Raw genomic sequence first — 20,590 nt, 5'->3', positions numbered from 1 at the left:
GCTGAACGTTTTTTTTCTTTTTCCCAAAAAAACGTACAAAAATAACTTGGGCAACTATGCTATTTGGCTAATTGTGCTAATCAAAATTCAACATTTGAAAATGTTTGGTTTTATGTTGTCTTCCTGATTGCATCATTTTTGCATTTTTATACAACACGCTAATGTCATTGAGTAGCCCTAGTTTCCAAAAGAGAATGACGCAATTTTTATTTTAAGAAGTGGGAAGAATTACATTTTAATGTTAAATGTAAGCAGGGTAAGCGCCCTCTGCTGGTTGTGGAAAGACTGCACTATTAGCATTATGCAAAAAATGAAAAAGGGGGAACTGAGTTAAAATAGATAATCATAATAATAACAATAATAATAATAATAATGTACTAATTCCCCGATCTGGTGTTTGTAAAAAAAAAAAAACTTAAATTTTCAGACTGAATTACAAGCTGAAAGGATTGTAAAATCACAAAATGCGGAGGGTTATTCTTCTTATTATTATTAAAGGTTATTGAAAAGTGTCTTATCTAAATGTTTAATAGATATTCATGGACGTGACAGAAAAATGTCACCCCTCCCTGGCAAGTGTGTTGAAAGCGCTGTTGCTATAAATACAAGCTATCATGTATCGTGAGCATTAGCGAAAGGCTAATCAGCCGCATGGAGCATGATGCGCTCAACCCTGTATTATTCATAACTGTTTAAATCATTTTTTAATATAGGGAAGAAAGTGATGACTAAATCAGTGGATAATGAAGTTTCAAGCCTCAGGGAACTGAGTGAGTTGAGCTCTAAATGCAGTATGCCACATTGGCTTCAAACAACGGCCTCTAGTGGTTGTTGTCAGTAGTGCTATTTTTGCCCCCCGCCCCAAACATAAAAAAACATATAATACGTAATAGTAAATATTGTTAATAAGATACTAGTTGACCGTTATTAATGTTTGGCTATGGACTTCTTTGCACTTTAGAAAAATATTTTTTTATGACAAAAAAACTAAATGTATTTATATACCATTCAATTTAACTAAAATAAACACTATGGAAACATAATACGTCCCACATTTTTACAGTAAATCAAATTCTTGTGTCATTAGTTTTAAGTGTATTCATTTTATGTATCATTTATGATGCTACAGGATGTTATTTTTGTATGGCATTCTTGCATAATCCCACATACGGACAGTTTAAGCCTTTGGTAAAAATAATGTCAAATAAAAATATCCTCTTCATCTTGAGCATAATCCCATCCTTCCAAAAAAAAGAGAAAAATATGTCTCGATGGATGGTTGTGGAAATGTATCTTAACCAGAAACTATTACTGCTTTTTTTCCCCTCATCAAGGGGCCATAACCTGCGGTGGGTCCCGAACAGCAGCACGTGCGCCAGTCAAGTCCAAAGCTGTGATGGTGCTGAACAAGCTTCGAGTGTCTGTGGAGCTGCTCATTGCTCTGGCCGCTCTCTTGTGCTGGCTGACGGTGGGCGTGGTCATGTTTGACTTTGTGGAGTACAAGGCAGTACCAGGTAGGTTATCAATAATGATTCTTAACTAGAGCTGCGATAAAAAAAAATAATAAATCACAGCTCACTTCATAGGATAGGGCTGTAATGTACGTTTTATTTTGTACACCACCAATTTTTGTCGATCAAAAGTTTTTCCACGGTAGTGGGTACTACAGAGCCATTCTTTTTTTTTTTGCGGTAATTGTGCATGACAACGTTAAAATGTTCACCTTCCTTGTTGAGTGTGCAAAGTGTGGTACATTTTTGTGCATGTTTATAGCTCATCAAAACTGTAAAAAAATAGCAGAATTATAATAAAAATATTTGTTCACATGCTTTTATAAACTTTCTTTGTCTGTGATGTCCCAGACATCCAGCACATCATGTCCGACCCGCTCCAAGCGGCGTATGACGCGGCGGAGGAAGTGTCCCATCTCGTCAGCAAGTTCCAAGGTGACCTGATAGCTTAGCGGTGGCATTAACCGCGTTACCTCCCAGGCTTGTGACGTTTCTGCTTCCTTCTAGAATGTACACCCGACTTAAGCGACCCCGTGTCTGCGGCCACGTACGCGCTGGACGAAATAGCCCAAGCCAAAGACAAATTGGTGCAACATTTCTCAGACGAGGAAGGTACGAAACCATGGACTTTAATCCTGAATTGAAGTCTGAAAATTAATCATCACTGCTTCCGAAGACAAAAAAAAAAAAAAGCCTTCCTCAAATAAATGTATAAATATATAAATAAATTGTCCTCCTGAATGCAGACGTCTTCTACTTGAGTTACGTGGATCCGGTGATGATCGGCAGAGGACTTTTCCATTCCGCCAACGACTTTGTGTGTGGAGTGGCGGCGTCCCTCAGGGATACGTTTTGTGCTGCCGCGGACTCCGTGTTAGATTCTATCGCACAAATCAGTAAAGGTTGGTCAACGACTTTTAACCAATGCAGATGCGTTTCGGGATTGTTATGACGTGTAATAATAATGTATTAACCCTTTATTGGTCACCTAAAAAGATGACACCTCCATCTCCATGAAATTATTGTTGCAAAACAAAACACTCAGCCCACTTTTCCTGAAAGTACATTCCCCCTTCAAATAAAGACCTCACCTTTCCCAGAGAGTAAATACCTCACTCAGATAAACGCCTCATGTTTTACTCTGACAAAAATACACTTTCCTCAAATAAACATCATTTTTTTTTGTCTCCAACCAAATAAATCCTAAATAAACTAATTTTACTTTGAGATTTTAAATGCCACCCTCTGATAAGCATCTCACTTTTCCTATAGACAAATAAACACCCCTTTCAAATAAATGAAAAATAAATTCCCCTGACAAATAAACGTTTTGCTTTTCCCCCTTGTAATATCACCTCAGTCACATACCTTACGTCTTATTTCATTTCAGCCAACTAAACACCTACCTCAAATAAATACCTCACATTTCTCCTGTGGCAGATAAACACTTCTTTCAAATAAACACCTCACTTTTTCTCCCCCCGAAAAATAAATGCCTCACTTCTCTCCTAGACAAATAAACACCACCCTCACATAAATGCTTCCATTTAATTTCAGCCCAATTAAACACCTCCTCAATTAAATCCTTCACTTTAACACCGTGACAAAAAAATACCTCCTTCTAAAAGCAGCTCACTTTTCCCTCCAGAAAAACGCATGCTTGACATTCTCCCTGACAGACGCCTCACTTGTATAAAGAAGCTTGCTCAAATAAATACCTCACTTTTTCCTCAAATAAATGCCTCTCTTTTGCCTCTGATGGTTTAAATGCAGGCCTAAAATAAAAGTAGTACTTCTTCTCTGAATAAAAACCTCACGTTCTGAGCCCATTTGAACTCTGCTTGCTAACCAAAACAGCAGAACTTACCGCAGTTCATTTCTTGATTTGTGAAGAGTTACTAGTGCTGTATGGGAGATGATGTTGAGTTACGTCGAGATGATGTCGATGTTCCGCTAAACTGGTGGCTGGCTCCACGTTGTTGTGTTCAGGCACAATCGACCTGAGCTTCATGGATCCGGTTCCGTGGTGTCGAGGCGTGTTCTGCTGCACCAATGACTTTGTTTGCGGCCTGTTGGGCTCCATTCAGCAGTTCTTCTGTGGCATCTCGGACTCTGTTCTGGATCTAGTCAAAGGTGTTTATGTAATTCATGACTTTTAGTGAATCCAGGCTTCTTTCAAATCTTGCCTCCGCCTTGAAATGATGCCTTCTTTTTTTTTTTTTTTTTTTTCCATTTCAGGAAGCGTCGACATGAGCTTTTTGGACCCTGTGGCGTTTGGCAGGAACGTCGTCCGTGTTACAAACGACACCGTCAATAAAATAACAGTCAGCCTTCAGGGAGTGATTGCTGTCACCACGGATGGCGTGGTCGATATAGTCAACAGTACATGCTCCTCATCCTCGCCACTAATAAATTGCGCTTCGTTCAGGGAAACATTTACCTGTTTTATCAGCTCTAACCTTAAAAGCATCCAGCATGTCCAAATAATAATAAGATATACAATATTGTCAAAATATTCATTGCGGCAGTTGGAGTGTTCAGTGAGGCATTGTGCATTTCTTTTTCACATCAGTTCCCAGGTGTCAATGGAAAGTTTGGCTTTTATTATGAAGAATGTAAAAATAATCTGAAGTTAAACCTGCACTTCTCGTTTTGCACACGTTTTGTAAATAATGCGAAGGATTGTAAGTACGTTTTTATTCTAATTACTGATCACTTAGTTCGTTTACACCAGAGGTGTCAAACTCTGGCTCGCGGGCCAAATTTGGCCCGCAGTGTAATTATATTTGGCCTGCTATACCATTTTACATTCTATGTGATAATAGTAACATTCAAAATTATATTAATAATTTTAAAAACTAAACATTGTATTGCATTAATAAAACCACTTATAATAAAAAAAAATCATTAAAAAAAATCTGCATTTATATTGTTTTTAAAAAATTAAATGCTGGCTCACGGCTTTGTTCAAGTTTTACTTTTCGTCCAACTGTGTATTTGAGTTTGACACCGCTGGTTAAACTGGAGGTTAGGGGATAGAAATTACACTACTCGAGGCAGTTCTGGATTATCAGGTTCCGTGTCGGAACATAATCTCTACGTAAAACACCTCATCAACCCTGGGATGAACAAATGCGTCTCCACAGGGGGGCGCCAATTCCAAATGTATTTGGACAATAGTCATGTTTGAATTCTGAGTTTTGACTTGCTCTGAAACAGACATCCAAGAAGCGGTCTACTTCAGTCCCTCCGCCGCCCTGAACAGGACGGCAGAGATTGTCGTGGAGCAGTATCAATTGCTCGTCGGCGCCATCTCCCGGGTCCTGCCCGATGTTGCCTTTGACCCCACAAAAGTGGTGGAAGACGCCATGCTAGAGCTGACAGACAAGAAGGATTTGTTTGTGGCTTACATGTCCGCCATGATTGTAGGCGAACAAGGTACGAGTTTTCATTCTTGCGTACTCACCGATACTAAGTACCGTATTTTTCAGACTATAAGTCGCTACTTTTTTCCTAGATTTTGATCCATGCGGCTAATACAGTGGTGCGTTTTTTTTGTGGATTTTTCTTTCACCAGTAGGGGGCGCTCTATAGTTCAGAAAATACGCTAAATAAATCTGGATTTTTTTTTTCTCTTGGGTCTGTTCTGTTTTAATTGGCAAAGTTGTTGCCGTGTTAAAAGGCACTGTTTTAACAATCTGTTTATGATCCTTTGTGTGCGTTGACGGTACAAAATTGTTCTGTACATGCAGTTAAACAACACATTTTTGTTAACATAGAAAACTGCGGCTTATAGCCTGGTGTGGCTTGTATGTTGTTGTTTTTCCCCCTAAAAAATAGTTGCTGCGGTTTATATACGGGTGCGCTTTATAGTCTGGAAAATAAATCATAGAATTTAAATTGACAGATTTTTATTGACTTAAATATCAGTGAGTGGTAACGGCAACCCCCATGAATACCCAAAATTCCGATACCCAACAAGTAGTTTTAAAAGTGTCTTATTTTTATTTTATTTTTTTACTTAAAAGTTAAATACAAGTGAATTGAACGTATGAATGTGTTGATTTAATGAAAAAAAATGAGAGAGTCTGCGTATCCCGAATGGTACACGTACCCTATTTGGAGAATCACTTCGTACAGCCGTACCTAATTTAGTGTCCAGTACCTGTATAATGATTGACATTTGTCTTGTTTTCAGCCAAACCGGTCGCCGCGCCGCCTGAGGATGTCATCCAAAAAGGTTTTTTTTTCTTTTTCATCCTTGTATTCCAACTTAATTTAAAATATGAAATTGCCTTTGATGAAACTAAGTTTCTCTTGATTTAGATGAAAGTGCAGCGCCTCACTCAGACATACCTATGGTGAGACGAAAAGGTAAGTCTCTATATTGTTCGTGTGTGTGTGTGTGTGTGTTTTGAAATGATGGTTTACTAACACGTGTTTAAAATCCAGGTGAATTCCTGCCACCGTATGTAAGAGGTAAGACCATCTTTTTATGCTTGTGTAAAGACCTTTTTTTTTCCATTTTTATTTTCTTTATTTTTTTTTATGCAGTGAAACTGCCAAAGTTGAATCCATGAAAACATTTGCGCATGTTTGCCAGCACATCCTTGTGTGCGGTTTCTCCGCGTATTCTCGCTTCCACCAAAAAAAAAAAAATAAATAATGCCTGTTTGGTTGATTGAACACTTTGAAGCCTAAAGAGGATAAGCGCCATGGGAAATGGCTTCTTATTTGACTTTGGAGGTTCCGCTATATTTTCTGCATGCAAAGAATATTTGAGTTGATTTATTATCTTTTAACCCTGATTTAAATATAGTGTCTCCTTACATGTGTGTGTTTGTCGTGTGTGTCCAGTGAATTTAACAGTTAAAATATAGTGGGGGTCCTCAGGTTTGCAATGTTTCACAGCTAAGGTCCGAGCGAGTGTTGGGGAAGGACGCATTTGGAACAAATTGGATAGCGACTGACACAAGAAGACACAAATGCACTTTCAGCCTTACTTCATAAATGGCGTCCAAGTGTTTTCATTCAAACATTAACTGTATATACGCGTGTTACACACTGACCAATAATCGTGCCCAATTGGGGCTTCCTAAAAGATTATCCCGTGAGGTGGGGCTTGTTAAGAGTGTTTTTTTTCCCTCTTTGATCTGCTTAGAAAACAGTCTAGGCCAAAGATTTTAAATGTTGATCTTGTGAAATATTTACGATCACAAATCTTCATATGTGGCGTCTTCTTTGGGGATTATGATTATTGTTAGAATTATTATGTGTGTTTGAGTATATATGAGCAGTAAGCACACACATCCGAATTCTTCACCTCAATATGTGCGAGCTCGCTAACATTTTAAAAATTTATTTTTGAGTAAAAAAAAAATAAAATAAACTTCACTGTGAATGAAACCGAGGACCCGTATTAAATATTGAAAAAAACCATGCATGTTGCCCTTGGATAAACACAGAAAAGCATGAACATGGGACCAAAACTGCACTATAAATGTATATTCTATGCAGTGTCTCCTAAAAATGTGCACGTGGCTCACCTTTTTGCAAATATTTTCTTAAATTGGCATCACTGGAAAAAAATATGACATTTTGCTACAATGTAACGTAGTCAGTGTGCAAGTTGTATAGTCGTGTCAATTTTCTGCCCCCTCAAATGAAGTCAACGTACAGCCATTAATTTCGGAACCGCTGGCAACAAATGTGATTTGGGGCCAATAAGCCATTTTGCTCTTGTTAATGTTACAAAGTCCCAAGTGTGGTTGTGGGAGCGGGTGTGTTAAATTTGCTTCATGTTCCTCACCGCATCATTCTTGTTTTCATGAAATCTTGTGTACTTTGGAAGTGTTGCACTGCGTTGTCCAAGCATTTTATGTACAACAGCTTGCCTCTGCCGCACGGTGCGTTGCAACAGGATTGCATTATATTGTTACGTCATGTGACACTAATGTAAGCACGTTGATATGTGTGTAATAAACATGTGGTTGTGTGTCTCATTCCACCTCATCCCGCCCGTAAATTATTGTGCGTGATGAACCGAGACATTACGAGCTGGTGGTGCAGTTGCAGAGGTGATGGTGATGATGCAGGCGGCTAAAGACCAAGAAGATAAAGAAGACAAAAAAGCATCCGAGATAGACAAGGGTATTCACGTTTTCAGCACATTTACAGTCAATTCAGAAAGTATTCACAGTGATTGAATTTTTTCACACACACACACACACACACATATATATATATATATATATATATATATCTTTTAGTGCTGTCAAGTGATACATTTTTTTTAACTAATAGATCACAAAAAAAATTCCATGATTAATTGCGATTAATCACATTTTTCAACTACAATTTCTTGCGAAGCCTGTAACAGATATTCACTTGAATAATATCCTGGAATTGATGCAAAATCACCAAATATGAAGTCGATTTAATTCAAAGACTGTTCTAATAGCTTTCTTTACAGGCATTTTTCGACTAAACATTTCTCAAAACTGCTCACAAGCGCCACACTCCAGCAGTGTTGGTTTGCTTGAACATGGTGTTTTGTTCTGAGACGTGCGAAAGATTTGCAACGTGTGCAGATTATTTTTGAAGTAAATCAAACTGAGTTAACTGAGTTAAAAAAATTTGGATTAATCACCTGAGTTAACGCTTTAATTTAATTTTGACTGCCCTAATATATATATATATATATATATATATATATGCTCAAACATAGCAAAATATTGGAAAAAATGAATCTCTGTGAATACTTTGTGATTGTCGAACACACAGATGACGAGGAGAGATTTAAATGTGTCGCTATCGCATCACTAGTTGAACACGACCACCTCGGAGCATCACTGGACATTCAAGAGGATGAAGACAAGCGTGCGGCGGATGATGAAGAGGAACGGCGGCTACATATAAATAAAGTGGACGGAAAGGAAGAACAAAGCGAGGCGACAGAGGAGAAGATAGATGGAGGGAAAGAGGAGGTGAATGAAGATGGAGGTGTGTTCAAAGTGGAGGAGGAGACTAAAGCTGCAGGATTCCTGTTCATTGGGCGTGAGGAAGAGGCGATGGAGGAGATCCCTTTTGATGAGGAGGAAGAAGTTAAGGAGGAGACGAGCTTTGATGCTCATGATGATGCAGAGGCGGAGACCATAGCAGAAGATGAGGAGGCTCAAATCGGAGAGGAGAAGGAGGAGCAAGATGAAGAAGATGAGGAGTTGACCTTTGCGGTTGATGACGAGCTGGAGGATGATGAGGAAGAAACAAAAACTGTTGACGATGATGAAGAGGAAGAAAAGGATGATGACGTAATAGCTCACGAGGAGGAGACAAAAACTAACGATGATGAGGAGGAGATGGAGGAGCCACCAACCATTGAAGATGAAGAAATAACTTCAGCTGATGAAGATGAGGAGATGGCAAACATATATGACCGCGACGAGGAAATAAAAAAGGAGACAACAATATTAGATGAGGAAGCGGAGAGAACACTCCTTGATGTTGATGAAGAGGAGAAAACAACTGAACATGACGATGAGGAGGAGGAGGAGGACACAGAAGATGAAACAACAACATTTACTGAAGAAGAGGAGGAGGACCTTCCCATAGATGAGCACGATGAGGAAGAGGAGGAGACCAAAGAGGAGATAGCATTTGAGGAGGTGGTAAAATCAATACATGATATTGATGAAGATGAGAAAAAAACTGAAAATGAGGAGGAGGAGGACGACAAAGAAGATGTAAATACAACATTAGCTGAGGAGGAGGAGGAGGAGACCCAAGAGGAGGCTATAACATTTGAGGAGGAGGTCAAATCAATGAATAATATTGATGAAGATGAGAAAACAACTATGGATGATGAGGAGGAGTATGACGAAGATGCTGAAAAAACATTAGCAGATGAAAAGGAGGACACCCTAACCGTAGATGATCACGACGGGGAAGAGGAGAAGACTTCAACATTTGCTGAGGAAGAGGATGAGGAGACAACAGTTGATGATGATGAGGAGAAAACAACCGATGATGAGTTGGTGGACACGGCAACAGTTGACTTTCATGACGGTGACGAGGAGAAAGCCACAACATTAGATGAGGAGGAGGAGGAGGAGGAGGAAAAAACAACTTTAGATGAGCACGAGGAGGAAGAGGAGACAAAAGACAAGACTGAGGAGGAGGACGATGAAGATGAGGAGGAAGAAGTGACATTAGATGAGGAGGAGCGGTCAACTGTTGTGGAGGTTGAAGAAGAGGAGGTGAAAATTGTTGATGGTGAGGCGGAGGAGGACGGAGCAACTTTGGAGTCTTTTGTCACGACTGATGATGATGGGGAGGAGGTCGTTGAGAGCCAATCTTTTGAGCGTTACCATGACGACCAACAAGACCTTCATCATGACAAGAAAGATGATTTGGATGACGACGAAATTCCTCCTCCTGGACGCATGAGTGTTCAGAAACATCCCATCAAACGCTACGCAGGTAAAAAAAAAAGTCATTATTCATTCCATCGTTGCAGTTTTTTGTTTTTATTTCATGATTAGTCATGAAAATGTTGCAGTGTGGTCAAAGTGATGATTGTCAACCAAAATGACGACTGGCAATCATCATGGTCATCATCACAATTTTCTTGTTATCGAGACTTTTGATTTGTCCCACTCGGTTTGGCTCCAGCGAGTCACTTGCATGATTTGTTTGGCACAGTTTTACGCCAGATTCCCTGACCTGATGCCACCCACCCGATTTTTTTAAATCCACGTTTGTTTATCTGAATCCATATAATGATGTTGCACTTTCCAAAAAAAGGAAGATTTGTTTTATTCAGTAACCCCTCCTCATAATAACCATGATATAGACCAGGTGTGGGCAAACTACGGCCCGGGGGCCAAATGCGGCCCGCTAGACGTTTTAATCCGGCCCGTCGAACTTGAAAAAAATTAAATAAATACCCCTTGTTAATGTTTTATTTTATAAATGCTGTGTAAGACATATATTGTTGTAATGCTTTTGTTCACTTTCATTTAAAATTAAATATATTTTTTTTCTCCGATGAGCTGAGGTCACCAAAACACTCCATCCATCTGCTCTTGGTCCGGCCCCTGTGTCGAATTTTAGAACCCATTGTGGCCCGCCAATCAAAAAGTTTGCCCACCCCTGATATAGACAGGCAATACTCAAATTTTCTTCCCCACCGTTTTGTTGATGCAACTGTATTTCACCAACTTCCCACACCAGGCACGGCATTGACACTGCCTTCTTGTTTTCATCCATGTGAATTGGAAAACCCACAAACAGTCATTGAGTTACATTGTGGTAATCAATGACCAATCAGGTCTAATTAAAGTCATCTTTACGAAAACAAATAAATAAAAGCAGCTCATTGGTTTACAGTAACAGTGACTGTGGACTTTTTAACCGCCATTTTTTTTTTTTACTGTTAGGTTTAAAATGAAAATTAATGGGTGTTTTGTTTTTGGTGATTACGTACGGTAATCTGTGTTAATGTTACCTCTGTGGGTGTACGTGTGTGTGTGTGTGTGTGTGCGTGTGCGCACCTGTGTTTATTACATAAAATCAATTTCAGTTATCAAACATGCAGTCAAAAAACAGCCAGCACCTGAAGACGTTAGAGTTGCAATTAAAGGTAATATTGTGATCTATTAATACCTCAAACTTTCCTGACCCAATAGGTATGATTTTTTTTTCAAGCATGATTTCTACTCAAATATTTATTGTTATCTGCAGACCTTTTAAAAGAAACAAAAAAAGAAGAGAAAACAGACGTCAAGCATGAAGAGTCACTTCCAAACAAAACCAGGGAGGAAAAACCAACAGAGAAGCTCAAAGCCATCGCGAAACTCCTGAAGAAAAAGACAAAGAAATCCAATGGTTTTTACATTTTATCAAAATACCCTTGAAAAGTTCACTTAACGACTTACTGTTTATATGCCACGAGATCTTATTTCAGGTGTTAACTCATTCACTGCCATTGACGGATATAAACGTCGGAAAGTGCAGTCTTTTTGTGAATGAGTTCATCTTGTCTCACCTTATATTTACATACAGACAATTAAATTGATACATGGCAACTTGAGGAAAGTAGTTGAAACCTAAAAATGGTCCACATAATTAATATCCCCATACTTAATCGTTGTTTGTCCCACACTTTCAGAAGAACCCCTGAGGAAGAAACCAGTGAAGGAGGTGCAAGTTGAAATAAAGTCCAGCAAAAATATAACAGACGCAAAGAAGCCCGATATCGTCAAGGATTCCATAGTTAAAATGGCTGAGGAATACATGAAAGACGTGAGGAAACCTGCCAAAGAGAAGAAAAAGGAGAAGGAACGTCGTACTGAAAAGTTAACAAAGCAATTTCCAAAAGAAGAAATAAAAGCTGAGACATTACACGAAAAGGCGAGCCCTTCTAGAAAAGAGAAGGAAGTCAAAAAACATCAAACAGAAGTGGAAGAGGTCAAAGAACCTTCTGAGAAAACAAAGACACCTCCAAAAGAAGTTTCAGAACCTTCTAGTAAAGAAATGGAAGCAAAGAAGCATCCGAAAGAAGCAAAGGAACTTCCTAAAGAGGTCAAGAAACCGAAAAAAGAAGTCAAAGAACCTTTTAAGAAAAAGGAGATGAAGAAACCTCACAAAGACGTGAAAGAGGTCCACGAAATGTCGAAGGAAGCCAAGAAACCTCAAAAAGAAGGGAAAGAGGTCAATGTAGAAGTAGTCAAGAAACCTCAGAAGGAAGAGAAAGAAGTCAAAGAAACATCTAAGGAAGCCAAGAAATCTCCAAAAGAGGAAGGGGGAGTCAAAATACTTTCCGGAAAAGAGACGGAAGTCAAGAAACCACAAAAAGAAGAGAAACATGTCAAAGAAAGTTTGAAGGAAGCCAAGAAACCTCCCAAAAACGTTGCTGAACCTTCAAAACAAATGAAGAAACCTCCAAAAGAAGTGGAAGAACCATCGAGAAAAGAGACGGCAATGAAGAAACCTCTCAAAGAAGATAAAGAGGTCAAAGAACCTTCCGAAGAAGTCAAGAAACATCTCCAAGAAGACAAAGAGAAGGACGTTAAGCACCAGAAAGAAGATATAGAAATCAAAGTAACTTTGAAAAAAGTGCGAAAGCTGCCGAAACAAGACAAGGAGTTCAAAGAAGTTTCGAAGGAGGACACGAAACCTCCAAAAGAAGTCAAAGAACCTCATAAGGAAGCCAAAAAACTTCAGAAAGACGATAAAGACATCAAAGAACCTTCCAAGGAAGCCACAAAACCTCCAACAGAACTCAAAGAACCTTCTAGCAAAGAGAAAGAAGTCAGGAAACCTAAGAAAGCTGAAAAGACAGCCAAAGAATCGACGAAGGATGAGATAAAAGAGAAAATAAAATCGGACAAGAGTGAGGTCAGCAAACCTTCCAAAGAACAAAAAGTTTTGGAACCACTCAAAGACAAAGCCGATAAACTACCCACAGAAAAAACACGCAGGAAAGTAAGAACCATCAAAGAAGTACAAGAAAAACCGCTGAGAGGAAACAAAAAAGACGAGAGGCGTCCTCTAGAAGAAGTTGACACGGTGCTCAAAAAGGAGAGCGCCGTCAAGGAACATCCCAAAAAAGTTGAGAAACCACCCATCGAGGAGAAAGAAATCAAGAAACCCGTCAAAGCAGACCGAGCAGCAAATGTCTCTTCTGTAGCACAAAAAGAATCCAAGAAACCACTAGAAGATGTCTCCGAAATCAAAGCCAGGAGACAGACTGCTAAAAGATTATTCAAAGTCCAGAAAGAAACTCCAGAAACAAAGGACGCTACCAAAGATCAGACAAAATTGAAAAAAATTCATGAGAAAATGGTGTTCTTCAGAGGAACTTCCAAAGACCTCCAAAAAGCACACAAAGAACTTCGCAATGACACAGAAGAAGTCCAAAAGAAAGAGGAAAAGGAATCCAGAAAACATCTCACGGAAGAACTCCAGGAAAAGAAGGAACAAGATTCCAAGACCACCACAAAGGATAAAGAGGGGCGTAAGCGAGCACATGAAGAACATGAGGAGAAGGACATCAAGCGATCTCTCAGGAAACAGACAACGCTCTTGAAAACAACCAGACTCCAGAAAGACCTCGTCAAACCGTCTCAGGAAATCCACGAGGAGCGCAAACCTGCTGAAGGAAAAGAACAGAAGAAACCTCCCAAAGAAAAGCCGAAGATTCCACATAAAGAAGAAGCTGGCGAAGAGAAAGACGACACCATATCCGTCAGAAAAGCGAGAACGCTCCCGAAACCGAGTCAAGACGAGAAAGACACCCAGAAACCGTTTCGAGGAGTATTGGCTGAAAGTAAACCGTCTGAGGTGAGAGAAGAGACGAAAACAACCAAAGTTGAGGTGCCGCGGAAAGTCGACATCGGGAGGTCTTTACGAGAGGAAATGGAAGACAAAAGCTCGATCAGAAGACACGCCAGGCTCCAGAAAGCAACCAAAAGCGCAGAAATCCCACATTTGGTCTCTCGCAAATCCTCCAAAGAGATTCCACCCAAAGAAGAAGAAGCAAAGAAACACACCAAAGAAGAGCTTGAAGAAAAGAAACCGCCCAGTAAAGAAAAACAAATCAAGATGGCCCAAGAAACAAAATCAAAGCAACCTGAAGACGCCATTTCCGGAGAAGTCAAGAAACCCTCCGAGCAAGAACCGAAGGAACCCTCAAAAAAGCTTTCGAAACAACCCGGAAAGGAAACACCGAAGTTGTCCAGGGTGCTCTCGAAAGATGTCAAAGTCGCCGCTGGAGATACGATTGATACTTCCAAAGTGGACAAAGATGTCAAGAAGACTCGGAAAGAAGAACTCGCACTGAAAGGTAAGACAACACCTGGACCTCGGGAAAAAGACAAATACGACGATGCCTTGAGATACGAGCAACCCGATGCAGGCCTTTTTTTAGATATGAGCATAACGTTGTCTGTTCGAAGAAAATTGATTTGAAAAGCATTCCCATATCTGCGTCTCCTTTTCAGCCGATGCATCCAAGAGACCTCGAAGGTTGCTGAGAGTCACCAAAAAGCAAATGGCCCCTGTCCTCAAAAAAGAACACCTCAATGTGACAAAAGACGGTAAATCGGAAAATCGTATGTTTATTAATATTTTGCATTTATACAATCTAACCAGGCTATCCTTACGTTTTATCTTCTAAAAAAAAAAAAAGAAAAATATGAAAAATGTGCTTTTTAACAGCTGTTCCAAAGGAAAAAGCGAAAGCGGCCGTCATGAAAACAGGTGAGGCTTCCCTTAATCATGAAAAATAAAAAAATTAAAGTGCAAATCTATTTTGTCTTCTTGAATTTTTTTTTTGTGTGTTGCCAGAAGGTCCTGCAAAAAACACTTCTGTGTTGAAGGAGAGAGTTAAAATCATGCCAATGAAGAAAGGTCATTTCTTTGAAATTGATTTGACTAATTTACTTTTAAATTAAATTAAATATAATGATTGTTTGTTTTTCTCCTCTTTCAGTTATCACAAGGCCAGTCCAGAAGGTCCGGGAGAAAACTGCAAAGACACGTATGCATAATGAATCATAAACAATTTGAATTTTATATGGAAATTCAGAGATAACTTGACTTACAAGAAATTACCTAGCTTAATGCTAACACACAATGCAAAACACCATAGAGAGGCTAACAAATCTAGCATCGCTATTGCGCTCATTTATAACATTTTATATTGGAACCCGAACGCTAGCAACACATGCTGAAGGAGTACACCACAAAACTCACAGGCATATATTCTTTATCCTCTGCAAAAAAAGGAAATCAAATTTAAAATTGAAATTTGAAATGTTTTTACATTTAAGTCGGCATAATTTAAAAAAAAATCTTTTTAGCAGCTGAAGACGTCAAAATAAAGACTAAACCAGGGGCAGCTGTCAAAGGTAATCTTTTTTTTTTAATTCAATAATTCATCGTCATGAAATATGATTTCATTTTTTGTTGCTGTTTGCAGAAACGGGGGTTGCACCTAAAAACGTGTCTCTTGCCAGAGAGAAAGCGAAAGTGGTTCCACTAAAGAAAGGTGCTCTTAAAATTGTTTTCATATGAATAGTGTCAGTTGAATTTATTAATCATATTATTTTGGATTATTTCTGTTCATAGAAGCTGTTGCCAGAGAAAGGAAGCTAGTACCCACCAAAGGTAGTTTTTTTTTTTTTTTTAGTTAGTTTAGCATTTTTCATTTTCATTCAGTCGGGATTTTATTATTTTTATTATTTAATTACATGATAGTCCATTTACTTTTTTTTAACTTCCGTTTTCTTTTATACTTTTTTAAAATAATGTCAACAATCAGATTTAATTTTTTTCCATTTATGTTTTTTTTTTTTATCGGTGTTACAACTTTGTGCTATATTTACTTTGTTGATACAAGATCATTTTCTTTCATCATCTTTTTTTAAAAAAAACTTTATGTATTGTAAATCACAATTATTGGTCCTCGAAGGTAGAATTTGCACCTATTGTTTGCTTTTAATTAAATTTGCAACTCTTTGTATCGCTTTCTCATTGCTAAGCAAACTCATGCAAAAGCATTTCAACGTTTGTAACTTTTATCTATAATGTACTTTATTTCTTTTTTTTTAGGGTCTGTCACAGACGGCAAGACAGAATCAAAGAAGCGAAAGCCCGCACCGCTCCTCAAGGCAAAAGGTATTTCATTTTGTTTCCAAACAATTGATAACGTTCACACTCTTCTGACAATGTCAATCAAAATCTGCCGTTTTTTTGTTTTTTTTTAATCGAATTATTTATTTATTTATTTAATTTTTTTTCAGCAGAGCACGAGACCGCCAAAGAAAACCAAAAGCCCACAGCAGTGATAAAAGGTATGGTGCTGCGTTCGAGGGCGCCTGTTGTTTTCAGTGCCGAGATTGTTCCTTTTTTTTAAATGACATTTTATTTTATTTAACTTTTGTTCTTCACTTCATTATATGATTGTTATACATTTTATTGTATCTTATTATCATTATTTATTATTTTTCTTTTAATTAATTTAATTACTTTTTATTATTTAGAATTGGTTGTTTGTACATTGACTAAATTACAGTTTATTTAGCTTTTTTGTTACTTTATTGTTTTGTCATGATTTTAAATTTACATTCTAGCTTCTGTTTTTTTCTTTACTTTAATTTTACTTGCAACAAAGCTTACATTGAAATATTATAATATTTTATTGATTTTCTTTTATTTTGTCACTTTTTTTTATGAGGAGTGGTTGTAATATAGTAGAGTAGTATTTTTATTTCAAACGTTCGTTTTTTTTTTTTCACCCATTTGCTTCTTATACTCAATGCTCTCAACAAAGCTTTAAATAATTAATTCATCATTTTTTTCTGTCTTCATTCATTTTTCCTTTCATCACATTATTTTTATTCTAATTTAATTGAGTTCACATATTGTATTTTAATCGCTTAATATTGCCGCAACAGATAACATCAGTCGATATAAGCTTCTATTTCATTTAAATCACTTTCAAAATAAAAAAAATAAGAATAATGGTTTTATTATAATCACCAGAAGCACTTTATTAAGTACAACTGTGCCACTATATTTTTTTAATATTTTTTTCTCAGAGCTTTAATATTCTTTTTTTTTTTCACTGTAATCATTTGATTTGCGTATTACAATCACTTCGTGTTGCTTCAAGTGACTGAAATAAATACAATGTATATATATTGTGCGCATAATATCTCTCTGTTGTGTTTAGAAAAAGCCGTAGAGAAGAAGGCAACCAAAGACGACCTGCCGACAGGTACCGACCAATCAGATTTATGGATAATATCATTATTATTATTATTATTCATTCTCCGCTTGTATTCCTAGAAGACAGAGTTCTTAAGGAGATTCAAGAAAAAAGTATGTTGACATCCTTTCGTGAACGTCATCATTTCTTACTGTTGACTAACTTGCTGATTTTGTTGTAGATAAATCGTCAAAGGAGGAGACATCAAAAGGTAAAATCTTGATTTACAAAATCAAATCAAATCAAATTTAAAAAAATTGAACGTCATGCCATTTCCTCAGCGGACTCGGATGACTTTGTCCCGGAAGGTGAGTACAAGAAACAGTAGATGACGTCACGTGACATGAGGAGAAGGACATGACATCATGTGACTCCGCCCACAGACGAGCTGCCCTACTTCCAGTGTTTCTTCGTGGACGAGGACGAAGCCCAGTTTCCCTTCTACGCATTCTCGCCGCTGCAGGTTTGAGGCAGACCAGCTGACGGCGGCCATCTTAGAAGCCGGCAACTGACTGGAGCGGGGGATTGTGGGTAATTCTTGCCACATGGACGGAGCCATATTTGTAAATGTCATTCCTTTACGATTTAACTTTTTTCTTTATTTTCTTTTTCTTTTTGGGGGGGGAGGTTGTTTTAATTTCATTTATGAAGTTATTTCTTTTTTTTCTTTTTGTTATTTTATTAAAGATTTTTATTTATTTTTTTTAATTTATGTAGATATTGAATATTCCTGTTTTAGTTATTTTCTGTAATTACTTGTTACCCTATTTTTGTTTATTTTTTTATTTCATTTTTGTTTTGTTTTCATTAGTTGTTTTATTCTATTTTGGGTTATTTAGTTTTTTAAGTTAATTTATGTAATTATTAAATATTCATGCTTGTATGGTTTAGTTTTTCCTTTTAATTTTAAGTTGCTTAAGTTTGAGTATTTTATTTTGTATTTTTAGTCTTTTTAGTTAACACATCATGTAGCTAATAATTTTTGCTTTAATTTAAAAAAATTTTAATTTGACATTTTTTTCTCTCATTTTTGGTATTTTGTTCATTTTTATTTTTAGTTAATTTATTTATTTAGTTATTTCATTGTTTGGTTATTTTATTTACAGTTACTTTACTACATTTTTTTCAGTTCTTTTTTTCACCATTTTTATTTGAAACATCAATTGATTATCGATGAAAAATCTTCAAAATAATCATAATTATTAATTCTTCAAACAAATTAAATTTAGTTTACTTGAGTTTATTTGTTTATTTTTATCTTTTTTTTTTATTGATTATTGCTGATAATCAAAATAATGCAAATTCTTCAAATCATCAAACAATTGTGGCATCTTCCACTTTTGGAAGACTTTATTAAATACGACACTACAGAGGAGACATGGCATCTGTAAAGCTGACATTTCCAGTGCACTTTCAAAGGGGAAAAAATGTAATATACAAAGCAGACGTGACATCTGTAGAGCTGTCGGTTTCGCTGCAGTTTAATGACAGTACATTTGTGAACTCTGTAAAGAAGATGTTTTTTGTTACAAGATAACACTCCATAGAGCAAAAGTGGCATCTGTAAAGCTGACATTTATGCTGGAGTTCTAGGAGAAGCGTCACTAAAAGCAGAAATGGTGTCTGTAAAGCTGACATTGATGGTGGCATTCAAAGATACGCCGGAATTAAACTTTATTGAGCAGGCGTGACCTTTACAACCTTTACGATGTTGAAAGAGAAACGCTGCTCGATACAGCCGACACGGCATCTGTACAGCTGACTTTTTTGGTTCAGTCAGAAAAGACATAGCATCTATGAAATTTATGTCTATACTGGACTGGACATCATTTGTTCTTGCATGCATTACCAAATTTTGCCTTTTTTTTTTTATCCCAAAATGACAATTTCTGTGTTTTTATTTTTGGGATGAAATTAATAATAACCAGAAAAAAAAACTTTGGGGGCGGGTTTCATGGTTGAAATATTTCTCTGGTTGATAAGCGTTTGGTGGAATAATCAGAAAACTTTTATTGACCGTTGAATTTTATTTCTTTCTTTCTTTATTTATTTCATAAAAGAGGTCCCAAAACATCCTAATGCATAAAAGCTTCCGAGAAAAAAAACAAAAAACAATTATTACGCATTACGCATACGGCAATGTAAACGTTGGCTCACAATGAACAACTTTGTGCTCATTTTTGGTTCTTTTCTGTCTTTCCTAAACAGACCAAAAACGCACTGTTGATGACAACTGACTATACATTACAACGACAACTAAACGGACGAAAAGCGCAGAATTTTTGCAGACCTGCAGACGGAATGCAGGGATTGCAAGATGCATTGATTGAAAAAAAAAAAAAAAGAAAAACTACAATGTCTTTTTGATGGAGCGGCACCTTGCTTGTCAGCCGCCAGACGGCACCAGCTGTTGTTTATCAAGCTTTGTCGCGTGAGAAGATAATCCGAAATGTAAATCCAATTTTTTTTTCTTTTTTTTCAATCACAATGATAATCACAATAAGTGGGACACGTCTCGTGTTCGTGAGTGGTGCTCAGGGTTGTATCGTTTCGTTTCAAATGGACGCGACTGCCAATGTTAAGCAGTATTTCTACAGAGATGAATATATTTAGAATCTATTTTATGAATTATTTTTTTTGTATTTGTTAGATTAAACTTGTGCAATATGTGAGGTCAAAGCGACCTGAAATTTGCATGTGTGTGTGTGTGTGAGAGTGACTTGAAATTAGAAGTATCAGGAAGAAACAGTGTACAGTGGATATAAAAAGTCTACACACCCCAAATGCCAAGTTTTTTTGTCATGTAAAGAAATGAGAGAGAAATAAAAAAAAAAAAAAAATTCCACTATTATTGTGAGCACAAAACTGTACTACTTAATATTTTTGAGGGGGTGCGTGTGCTTTAACAACCCTCTCAAAATTATTATATTTATTTATTCATTTATGGGTCGTAAAGGTTATAAGTCACAATACTGGAAAGAAAAGTTTTATATATATATATATATCACAGAATCATGACACAAGAGTGTGTAGACTTTTTATAAATGTAAGTTTGATCCCCACCGAGGATAAAAATAGAACAACAGCACTATTGTGTGTGCTCATTGTGCTTGGATTTGACATTCAATAAAAGAGTCACGCAAGTGTTTTGTCATGTGGAAAATCTTGATTTGACTCAATAATTAAAAAAAAAGTCCTATTTAGGTGTTTGTTTGTTTTTTAATGAGTGTGTTTTAATCATTTCCTATTGGTATGGTAATCACTTTGAATTGTTCAAACAGACTGAAATTTAAAAAAAAAATGGTAT

General features: G+C 37.1%; 1 protein-coding gene across 1 annotated transcript; it reads left to right on the top strand.

Annotated features, from left to right (window-relative positions):
• Nucleotides 1-718: 718 nt before the first annotated feature.
• Nucleotides 719-20,590, top strand: LOC148342983 (uncharacterized). Its single transcript, XM_088313456.1, has 30 exons — nucleotides 719-770; nucleotides 1,335-1,514; nucleotides 1,863-1,946; nucleotides 2,019-2,123; nucleotides 2,258-2,413; nucleotides 3,501-3,644; nucleotides 3,750-3,893; nucleotides 4,731-4,949; nucleotides 5,710-5,751; nucleotides 5,838-5,885; nucleotides 5,964-5,990; nucleotides 7,581-7,661; nucleotides 8,337-9,989; nucleotides 11,092-11,151; nucleotides 11,253-11,396; nucleotides 11,680-14,355; nucleotides 14,513-14,608; nucleotides 14,730-14,771; nucleotides 14,859-14,921; nucleotides 15,004-15,051; nucleotides 15,374-15,421; nucleotides 15,493-15,561; nucleotides 15,642-15,680; nucleotides 16,125-16,190; nucleotides 16,316-16,366; nucleotides 17,248-17,292; nucleotides 17,364-17,396; nucleotides 17,465-17,494; nucleotides 17,565-17,591; nucleotides 17,667-20,590. The coding sequence occupies exons 1-30, from the start codon at nucleotides 725-727 to the stop codon at nucleotides 17,750-17,752; spliced, it is 6,552 nt and encodes a 2,183-aa protein (XP_088169582.1). The 5' UTR covers nucleotides 719-724; the 3' UTR covers nucleotides 17,753-20,590.

This window comes from Idiotropiscis lumnitzeri, chromosome 1 (genome assembly GCF_059441095.1).
Source record: "Idiotropiscis lumnitzeri isolate Australia: NSW breed Sydney's pygmy pipehorse chromosome 1, RoL_Ilum_1.0, whole genome shotgun sequence".
NCBI classification, from domain to species: domain Eukaryota; kingdom Metazoa; phylum Chordata; class Actinopteri; order Syngnathiformes; family Syngnathidae; genus Idiotropiscis; species Idiotropiscis lumnitzeri.
Note: the sequence above shows the minus strand (reverse complement) of the source record. Positions and strands in the feature narration are given on the sequence as shown.